The sequence below is a fragment of the Littorina saxatilis genome, linkage group LG12 (assembly GCF_037325665.1).
Source record: "Littorina saxatilis isolate snail1 linkage group LG12, US_GU_Lsax_2.0, whole genome shotgun sequence".
In the NCBI taxonomy this organism is placed as follows: domain Eukaryota; kingdom Metazoa; phylum Mollusca; class Gastropoda; order Littorinimorpha; family Littorinidae; genus Littorina; species Littorina saxatilis.
In genome coordinates, this window is record NC_090256.1 from 48,144,706 (window position 1) to 48,155,804 (window position 11,099).

General features: G+C 43.4%; 1 protein-coding gene across 1 annotated transcript in view; it reads right to left on the reverse strand.

Annotated features, from left to right (window-relative positions):
• The window catches only part of LOC138982105 (ras-associated and pleckstrin homology domains-containing protein 1-like), a 59,968-nt gene that overhangs the window by 27,254 nt on the left and 21,615 nt on the right, over positions 1-11,099 (reverse strand). Inside the window, exon 4 of the mRNA XM_070355328.1 lies at positions 1,086-1,163. Coding sequence (XP_070211429.1) covers positions 1,086-1,163 — 78 coding nt within the window. The remainder of the gene's footprint in view (positions 1-1,085; positions 1,164-11,099) is intronic.

The following is an 11,099-nucleotide window of genomic DNA, read 5'->3' on the forward strand; positions in this document are numbered from 1 at the left end:
GGGAAATAAGCCTTAATTATTGGGCAAGCAGGCAGACGGGCAGACAAATAGACAGACAGCTTTTGCTGCTTCCTTTCTTGGTGAAGTCTTGCACAAACTGCTGCAGGATAAACGTATCTAAGTTATTGGGAAGGAAGGAAGAACAGAGACAGATAAACAGAAATAAGGGCGACAGAAAAAAAACGTTCTCGGGGGGGAGGGGGGTCCACCACGATACCCTAACTTCTCCAGTTCTTGACGAACGCTCGCACGAACAGTTGTGTAGGGGACATTTTGCAGAAGTAATTGGACAGGTGGGCAGACACAAAGTGACAGAGACACAGGCATAGAGACATACAGAGGACTGAGTGTTACAGAAAGATAGTGTTAAAAATAAGCTTACCATCCCGAAGAAGGCAGTAACGTGCCGAAAAATATTGATTATAGATATAAACGTACCTAACCTGGTTACTGGTGTGTTTTCTTTTTATTCAAAAGAAAGATAGTGTTTCCAAACAGAAGTTAACTTAATTTTGCGCTCAAGATAGACTGCCGTCTCCAACATCGCCATCATCCATTCACACAGACTCAGGCGTAAACAGACAGCAAGACAGGCAGAGAGAGGCAGGCAGACAATCACGTAGACAGTCAGGGGCGGAGCAGTTAAGCCAGAGGGGGGTGGCGGTTACAACCTGGGGTCCAGGGGTAGACCCCTTGTGGGGTACAGGGACAAGGCCCCGTTGGGGGGTCTGGGGGGCGAAGCCCCCCTGAAGCTGAAGAGTTTTAGCTAATATATGAACAATTTATGGCTTATCCTTGATTTAAAACATGATCAACTGGTGTCAGCAGCCACTCATTATTTCTTTTAAAGTTAGTATTAAATCTTTTTCTTTTTTGACAGCCGGGGGGGGGGGGGGGGGGGGAGGGGGGGTCCGGAACCCCTGTTGTAACCCCCCCCCCTAATCCGCCCCTGACAGTGACTGTCAGGTAGAAACATTTTCCATAACCAAACATGAAAGTTGAAAGAAACAAGGAAAAGATCCCTTCGCTCCTTCACGTATACCCGATGTATGTGTAACGTTAACTTTTGGCGGAAGACAACTTACCTTTCTGATCTTGGCTACTTTGATCTTTTCCAGTGCTATCCTGATTTTCTCCGCTTTCATCCTATGTAGTTGCTCCTCCTGAAGAACATAAAACAATGCCACAATTAGTGTTGCCATATTTACGAGAATGGCTGATAGGATTAAGACAAAAGAAAGTGGGAATACAAAAAAAAAAATCTGTTTTTACAATAGTGCTAACAAAGACAGACAAAAAAGGAGACTGAAAACGACGTTAAGTTAGTGTGTGTGTGTGTGTGTGTGTGTGTGTGTGTGTGTGTGTGTGTGTGTGTGTGTGTGTGTGTGTGTGTGCGCGTGTGTGTGTGCGTGCGAGCGTGTGTGTGTGACTGAGTGAGTGAGTGAGTGAGTGCGTACGTGCGTGCGTGTGTGCGTGCGTGCGAGCCTGCGTGCCTGCGTACGTGCCTGGGTGTGTGTGTGTATGCGCACGCGTGCGTGTGTCTGCGTTTGTCACATTATAGCAAACATTTAGTTTTTTTGCTTTTCTTCACGTTTGCGTCCCAATAATATCCTTACTTGCTCCTAATCTTTGGTAGCAAAACCGTCTCCATAGGCTCATAAAAAAACTAAATCCGTATCCCATAGAGAAAGCTTACTCGCTTTTTTCTCTCTCAGTGTTTCAAATCTCCAGCGGGCACATCCACGAAGGGAACAAAACCACAAGAACACGGAAACACCACTAAACAAGTCGCATAAGGCGAAATTACTACATTTAGTCCAGCTGTCGAACTCACGGAATGAAACTGAATAGAACGCACTGTAGTTTTTCACCAAGACAGTACAGCTTCGTCAATCCCCGCGAGAAGGAAATCGCTCACATTCCACGTGCAAAACGCAGTGAAATTAACACGCCAGAATAGCGCGGTAGCGTATTGTGCTAATCAGGAAAGCGCGCTTTTCTGTATTCTTAACTTTCGGAGCTTGTTTTGAATACAACTTATCATATCTATATGTTTTTTGAATCAGGAAATGATAAAGAATACGATGAAATCATTTTTGGATAGAGTTTTTAAATTTTTATCGTAAGACTAATTAATCTATTTTCGTTAATTGTGATCCCATTTTAAGAGTAAACATAACATATGTATATATTTTTAGATTCAGAATATGATGAAGAATACGATGCAATCAATTTTAAATCTGTTTGCGAAAAATCGATTTTAATGACAACTTTAATGAGCAAACTCATTAATTAGATTTTAAGCCTCCAAGCTGAAATGCAATACCAAAGTCCGGGCTTTGTCAAAGATTACTTGACCAAATTTTCAACCAATTTGGTTGAAAATTGAGAGCGTGACAGTGCCGCCTCAACTTTCACGAAAAGCCGGATATGACGTCATCAAAGCTATTTATCAAAAAAATGAAAAACACGTCTGGAGATACCATACTCAGGATCTCTCATGTCAAGTTTCATGAAGATCGGTCACACACACACACGCACGCACGCACGCACGCACGCACGCACGCACGCACGCACGCACGCACGCACGCACACACACACACACACACACACACACACACACACACACCACGACCCTCGTCTCGATTCCCCCCTCTACGTTAAAACATTTAGTCAAAACCACAACAGGGAATCTTAACATGCAAGTCAGATACGTAATCATCATTCTGATCTGTAAGAATAACGCAGGATCAAATCTTTATGATAACGATAAAACGTTTTGCGTCAAACAAAGACGCACTGTTATGACACATCGCAAAATCCTGAAAACAGTCTTTGATACAAGGCAAGTTGCAAAAACCTCACTCCTCAGTCAAACATTTCGAGACAGAAAAACAGACAGACAGAGAGACAGAGAGACAGAACATTCAAAACGTTTCCATATTTACGGTATTTTGGACAAGAGTAAAATCATGTAACCTGCAGAATTTCCGGTTATTACTTTTTTTTAGGCTCTTTTCTCAAAAGTATAACGAAGTAATTGCACGGCTACTTGCACTAATGTGTGCAGAATGCCTATTAAGTGTTTATCAACACTTTTAAGATTTGGTTTCCATGTCCCACAGACATATCCAAGTTCCAGCAAAATAACTGTACATGTGCAGACATTCTACAATCTTTCTTTTCCAAAACAAAGGTAACATTTCGCAGCATAGAGACACACATTTCCCTTTACCTGCATGTTAAGAATCACCATGTTACTATAGTGATCCCCAATATCTTGCCAGTTGTGTCTGCTGTGGTGGAACCCTCCTGCCCCATAGAGGGAGAGTTGTGGCAAGCGGTGTTTGCCACTTTTGTCCGACATACAGTTCAACCAACGCATCTTTCTGCTGTGATCTTCCTGACACTAATTTTAACCGAAGAAATCGTTAATGGCACAGATTTCTGAAGCTTCCTGACAATAGTTCCAACTGAAGAAATTGTTCATGGCACGTGTTTTATTATTTTTTGTAAAGGTTCCAGACAATTATTTCAGTAGAAGTAATTGTTCAAGGCACGGGCTACTGAAGCTTTCAGACTAATTTCGACCGAAGAAATTGTTCAAGACACAGGCTACTGAAGCTTTCAGACTAATTTCGACCGAAGAAATTGTTCCTGGCACGGGCTACGGAAGCTTCCAGACACTAATTTTAACTGAAGAAATTGTTCAAGGCACGGGATACTGAAGCTTACAATGTAGGATTACAACAGACCCACGCTGCTACAGTCACGAATAATCGCAGTTCCGTCCAAATGTTCCAGTAGTCTCATCCACTGATACGAACAACGAACCCCGATACTGGCATTATTCGACAGCTAAACACTTAAAAGAATGACGTCACTCAAAAGCAATCATGGAGTTCAAGAAATGGGCGTGCCTCTCTGCTTCAGTAGACATGTGGTGCAGACAGAATTTAGCGGACGTCTTTGAACAACTGACGTCAAGCCGATGTTCAAAATAACAACAAGACCACCACAAAATACTTTCTAGCTTTCATAAACCGTCGTAACTGAAAATGTGAGCTCAACGTCAGTTCTACACTCAACAAAGGAGAGAGAGAAACATGAGAGAGTGAAAACTTCGTCACATAATTATGAGTCTAAGAGAAAATTTCAAATGATGGATCTCGTTAAATTACTGACAGCGAACACTCAAATTAGAACAACACCATCACACAAACACAAGCCAATTTCTTGTGTTCAAAAACCCGCCGCAACAGACATTCAACACTCAAACACAGAAAGAGAAAACACGAGGGAGGGGAAAGTGAAAGTCTTTATATAAGAGGCAGAAAGGTGAGCGTAAATTTAGCCACCAGTCGATTCCCCATTGTCCAATTCAGACCACCTGCCGACTGAGGCTGGCAATATGCCGCTGGAAACAGCAACAGAAACAAGGTTCTGCTCTCAATCCCGCCAACAGCCATGATGGTTCCAAGTTTTAAACATCCATGCCAGAAACTCAGAACCACAGGCACTTGATGTATGTTTTGCATTTTTTGGGTTGTTAAAAGTGTGGTGATTTTTTGGTTGTAAAGAGTTTGGCATTGTGTGGGGTTGGTGAAAGTTCAGCATTCTTATTATTGTTGACAGTTTGGTACTTTTGGGTTGATAAAAGTTTGTCAATTTTTGGTTGTAAAAACAATCAATTTGCAAAAAGCAAAAAACAAAAGCAGGGATTGAACCGTGCAGCCCGAATGGCCATAAACGTTTCTGCAACTTTCAGATGGTTCAGGCAGTACTTGGTGTCACCGTTCCTCCAACATGAAAATCGGTGATTTGAAATAAGTTTCGGCAATTGGAAATAAGTTTCTGTGATTCGAAAAAAGCTTCAATGATTTGAAATAAGTTTCGGCTAACTGAAATAAGTGTCGGCGATTTGAAATGAGTGTAATGATTGTCGGCGATTCGCCGCCTGCTGTGGCCAAATGACATCCCTGTGTGCAAATTTGAAAGCAAGTCTCCCCCGCATGTTTTTGTGTGGGTCCTATTCGTCTTGAGTTTTAACGAAAAAGCAAAGCAAACATCTCCCAAAAGTTGTTTTTGTCCGATTCGTATTCAGAATTAAATTGACTGCATCTAACATCAAGCGCCTCCGCGCCAAAGTATGAATTGAAGTAAAGGGCGTCGTCGCAGACAGCGGGGGCTCGTGCAATCCTATTGTATTGCATCACACTGCATGCAGCACTTTAAGGGAATTGGGTCACGAACACGACTGCTGCATCGCGACGGGAGGTGCACGTGCAACTTTTTTTGCAAGTTGGCGGGAGCCGGAGATGTATTTTGACTTTGCTGGTTCCCGGGTGTAGTTTTGTTCCACTCCCTTCCTCCCTCTTCCCCCGCAAACCTCATCATCTATGAGTGTTTCTCCTTATTGCCCCCCCCCCCTTTTATTTTGCAACTATGTTATGATCTCAAACTGCTTCTCCTTCTAATTCCCTAACCCTTCCCGCAAACCATCTGGGACCCTCTCAATTTAATCCCATCTACATGAAATTTAAAGAGAAAGCACAACAACAAAAATTCACTTGCGTGCTGCGTATGGCTTGCTGTTTGCAGCACACTTGGGGACCTTTTAACTAAATTACTTTTGTTGTTGTTGTTGCTGTTTGATTGTTTTGTTATTGAATTTGAAGGTGCATGAGCGCGGCAGCTCATGTCATTTAAATGACAGAGACGGTAGGACGGACAGACGGCTGCATTGACAGAACAGCATACCGATCGAGTATAACGCACGCACGCACGCACGCACGCTCACACACACACGCACGCATGCACACACACACACACACACACAAAACACACACACACACACACATAAAACACACACACACACACACAACACACATTTTCGGGTCTTCACGTAACCCTAAATGACTCATGCTTTTCACATTTAAATTTAAAATAGAAATCTATTCGCCACATGATGCTTGCGGCTTATCAGCAGATTCAAGGAAGCTGGCGAAAGGAAAACCAGATAACTGCCGTAAAAATCCACGACCTTCACAATGCACTGATTAACCAGAGACGCACAGCGAACTATCAAGGGTGGAGGACTAGGTTTTAATTTCGTGTTCGGATGTGGGTTTGCTCCTCAGTTCATGGTGTTCCACACTGATTGCTACACCCTGCTGTTTCTGTTTTGATTACATAATTACGACGACTTGGTGGAAAATACAGTATTTTCAGGCGGTAAGGTTTTCTTTTGCTTCAACAAGGGAACATCCTTATCTGAAAACACTTCCCTCATATTCGGTAAACACGCTTTTTATCTTTACGCCACATTTTATCATTTAAAACTAAAAAGGCACAATTTGGCTCAACATTTCATACATCTATATCTGTCACGTCCAGGTTTTTACACCAAAAAGGCCTTCACTCCACTAGGACAAACTGCAGCAATCAACAGTCTAAACTGCTTTTTGTGCAAAGTGCAAAGTGGGATTTCTACTTTAATAAATGAGTGTAAATGTAGCCACAAACACAACCTATTTATTAAAAAAAAAAATCCAACACTCGAATAAAAGCAGTCAGAATGTTGATCTTTGGTGTGTGTCCAAGGGGGGGGGGGGGGGGATTGGCTTATCCCATACATGTAAACAGTCTTGAAAGATCTGAGACAGTCAGCAGCACCGTTTTCACGGAGAGGAATGTGCGTTTAATGTTAATTTGAACTGTTTCTACGGTAAACGGACTGTGCCGTTAATGTTGATTTGCGGTATATCTCCAAGTGCAGGGACGGTCTCACCCCGTGTAAAAGTCTGGGCAGATCTCAGACAGTGAGCAAAACTATTTTCACGGAAAACGACTGTACAGAGAGATGACAGGGCGTCACACATGTGCGGACGTCAACTACTTAAACCTGCCAGTATGGGGACGTATATAGCATAATATCTACCTCCAAGTGGTTATCATAACAAATGCAGGAAACAACCACTTGGACACTTGGCACTCATCAACATGATACTGTCGCTGATCCACACACGCACCAACTCATGCCACCCAAGTTAGGCGTGGGCGCACAGCAATACAACCCCGTGAAAGAACAACAAAAATAACACATAAGAGAGAGAGGGGGGGAGAGGGAGAGAGAGGGAGAGAGAGAGACAGAGAGAGAGGGAGAGAGAGGGAGAGAGAGGGAGAGAGAGGGAGAGAGAGAGAGAGAGAGAGAGAGGGGGGGAGAGAGAGAAAGAGAAATAGTCTCATTCAACAAATATATTTGTATCTTGACATTGATTTACAAGTAACATTTCCTTCCATTCAATTTCTCTATGAGCATCGATAAAGATATCCCCCTCAGTTTCAAAACGCAGTCTTCAGAAGCTGAGAAACGCTTCAAGAAAGGAAAAAAATAACTACTACGAAAGCAGAGCTGACTCAGAATGACGCTAACATCGTCCAACGGGGTAGTGTGTCTGAGCGCTGGATTCGAACCTCAAACCCAACCCATCCTTCTGTGACATTTCAAACGACACCGCCCAGTGTCCAACAGATGCAGGAACACCACACCAACAGCCCTTCCGTTACGCCTTCCTGTTGGCCGGAACTCGTGGCTTCCACAACTCTTCACACATGTTCTCAATGTATACTGTGTTCAGTACAGTGCAACTTCCCTTTAAGACCTCTCGCTTGAAAACTCCCTCCCTTTTCAGACTCGGTTATTTATTTATTTATTTATTAAGGAGATTTCTATAGCGCATAACTAAAAGCACTATGCGCTTTACAATACCACTAGGTATAAGCACACGCAGATATACTCTGATGAAATAGAACTTAGCCTTAGTTATCTCATATTTTCTGCATAATTCATAAAGTCTGTAAATGTACCCTTCTTCTTCTTCTGCGTTCGTGGGCTGAAACTCCCACGTACACTCGTGTTTTTTGCACGAATGGAATTTTACGTGTCTGACCGTTTTTTACCCCGCCATTTAGGCAGCCATACGCCGTTTTCGGCGGAAGCATGCTGGGCATTTTTGTGTTTCTATAACCCACCGAACTCTGACATGGATTACAGGATCTTTTTCGTGCGCACTTGGTCTTGTGCTTGCGTGTACACACGGGGGTGTTCGGACACCGAGGAGAGTGCACACAAAGTTGACTCTGAGAAATAAATCTCTCGCCGAACGTGGGGACGAACTCACGCTGACAGCGGCCAACTGGATACAAATCCAGCGCGCTACCGACTGAGCTACATCACCGCCCTGTAAATGTAGCGTAATTTTAAGACTCACTCCTTTTGTAAGCAATGCTTTTTACGCAATGCTTTCTAAGTTTTTTGGAGAGGGGGGGGGGGTGTCTTAAAACGGGGTTCCACTGTACAACAAGCATGTAGGAAGAGAGACCAAAGAGGAAAGTTGTGAAGTTGTGGCAGGAGGTTTGAAACTTGAAGTTTTGTCTAGTAGTCTTGGACAGCTCATTGGTTGGGGTTTGGGCGTTCACAGTTGCGAACACATGTCGTCACAGTATGAGAACCGTGTCCGGGGAGAGCGCGAATGGAAAGGTTCACGGGTAGAAAGTTTGAAATTTGGAAGCTTTGTCTTAGACAGGTAATTGGTTGGGATTTCAAAAACTGCTAACACAATCATGGCGTCAACGTTTTAAATTCATTCTTTGCTCAAGCTTTTTCTTTCTTTTCTTTATTTGGTGTTTAACGTCGTTTTCAACCGTTCAAGGTTATATCGCGACGGAGGGAAGGGGGGAGATGGGATAGAGCCACTTGTCAATTGTTTCTTGTTCACAAAAGCACAAATGAAAAATTTGCTCCAGGGGCTTGCAACGTAGTACAATATATGACCTTACTGGGAGAATGCAAGTTTCCAGTACAAAGGACTTAACATTTCTTACACACTCCTTGACTAACATCTTTACAAACATTGACTTTATTCTATACAAGAAACACTTAACAAGGGTAAAAGGAGAAACAAAATCCGTTAGTCGCCTCTTACGACATGCTGGGGAGCATCGGGTACATTCTTTTTCGTCCCAACCAATATGGCACTCCCCCTAACCTGCGGGGGGCTTTGTTACGAAGCGGTTTACTCGTATTTTTGGTAATGGGTATTGTAGTAAATAGAATAGACTATAGCGATGGTCAGACATTGGAAAGGGCTATAGGCTGCATACCGTCGCGTTGACCGCAGTTGAACCTTTGTGTAACTGACAAGGTTTTTCACGTGCAAGTAATGCAGACGACAGCTCACTGGCAATGTCATAGCAAGAACGACTTTGTAAAATCAGTCGCCGTCAAGGAGCCAAGCTCGACTCATGTTTTTCGTAACACGTTAGCAGACGGGCTCCTGTTTTAGGTATCTGACTGAAGAAGGATGAAGACTGACGAACTTTCCCTATCAGCTTACATGATATCTTCCATTTTCATATTCATGCCAGGCCGGCGACTGTACTAAATGTTGGCTTTACACTCTTTTGAGTGTTCCAACTGGGGGGTTTTCATCGCCGGAGGCTGAACTGAACCAGTCAACTGCGGCTTGGTGTACATGACCATGGCATGGAGAGCTGGCAGGGTTCTACAGTTAGCCGCCGAGACGAACTGGAAGGATCAAGGACTACGTCAAGCAATGGTTGCGGTGTCGTGAGGACTGGTGCACCCTTGTCAGTCGTCTGAAGGACTTACAGCCATACCAACATCTTGAAAGCCGAAAGATGGCAGTAGGGTAACGTACAGTAGAATACCTATTCGTCTTACCTGTTAAGCTGCTTTGTTTGAGCCAAAAGGTGTCTGCGTCTTGGACTGTAGAGTTTCTTGCGGTGTTGTCGGCCTAGAGTACTGGTCGAAACCCGGAAATGATTTTGTGATGTAAAAAGCTTTGTAAACAATAATAATTAGTCTTGGCAGTGTCAAGATACATTTAACACCAGGGTTTTGCGTGTGTGAGTGCGTGTGCGCTTGTGCCTTGTAAGCTACGGTAGCGGACAACTATTCAGATTACATTCAAGCCTGTAAACAAATACTAAACTTATAGAGTGGTGTAGAGACCTTTATGATTGTCTAGAAACAGGCCAATAAGGGGCCATAACATCTGGCGTAGAAACCGGGCTATACCACTCCATAACAAATGGCGCCCAATAGTGTTTGTTTGTTTGACCCTTTAGCAGTATTGTTTCTATCTCAAGGCACGTGCGCTTACACGGGTGTGAATGATTGTTTTGTTTGTCCTGTTTGTCCAGTAACATCTTCAGATTTGATTTGATTTTTGATTTGATGTGTTGACTGGTATATTCTTGCAAGGCCAAGGTCTTACTCGAGTTTCATTCATGATATTTTTTTTAAACAGCTTCTGAACATGACGCCTGTATATAATTCTTTTGATTTTTTGGATAATCTCTGATCGAGATTCAGAAAATTTCATCGTTTTTTCAACAATTCATTTTCTTTTGAGGAAAGGGGGTGATGTTACGAAGCGGTTTACTCGTATTTTTGGTAATGTGTATTGTAGTAAATAGAATAGACTATAGCGATGGTCAGACATTGGAAAGGGCTATAGGCTGCATACCGTCGCGTTGACCGCAGTTGAACCTTTGTGTAACTGACAAGGTTTTTCACGTGCAAGTAATGCAGACGACAGCTCACTGGCAATGTCATAGCAAGAACGACTTTGTAAAATCAGTCGCCGTCAAGGAGCCAAGCTCGACTCATGTTTTTCGTAACACGTTAGCAGACGGGCTCCTGTTTTAGGTATCTGACTGAAGAAGGATGAAGACTGACGAACTTTCCCTATCAGCTTACATGATATCTTCCATTTTCATATTCATGCCAGGCCGGCGACTGTACTAAATGTTGGCTTTACACTCTTTTGAGTGTTCCAACTGGGGGGTTTTCATCGCCGGAGGCTGAACTGAACCAGTCAACTGCGGCTTGGTGTACATGACCATGGCATGGAGAGCTGGCAGGGTTCTACAGTTAGCCGCCGAGACGAACTGGAAGGATCAAGGACTACGTCAAGCAATGGTTGCGGTGTCGTGAGGACTGGTGCACCCTTGTCAGTCGTCTGAAGGACTTACAGCCATACCAACATCTTGAAAGCCGAAAGATGGCAGTA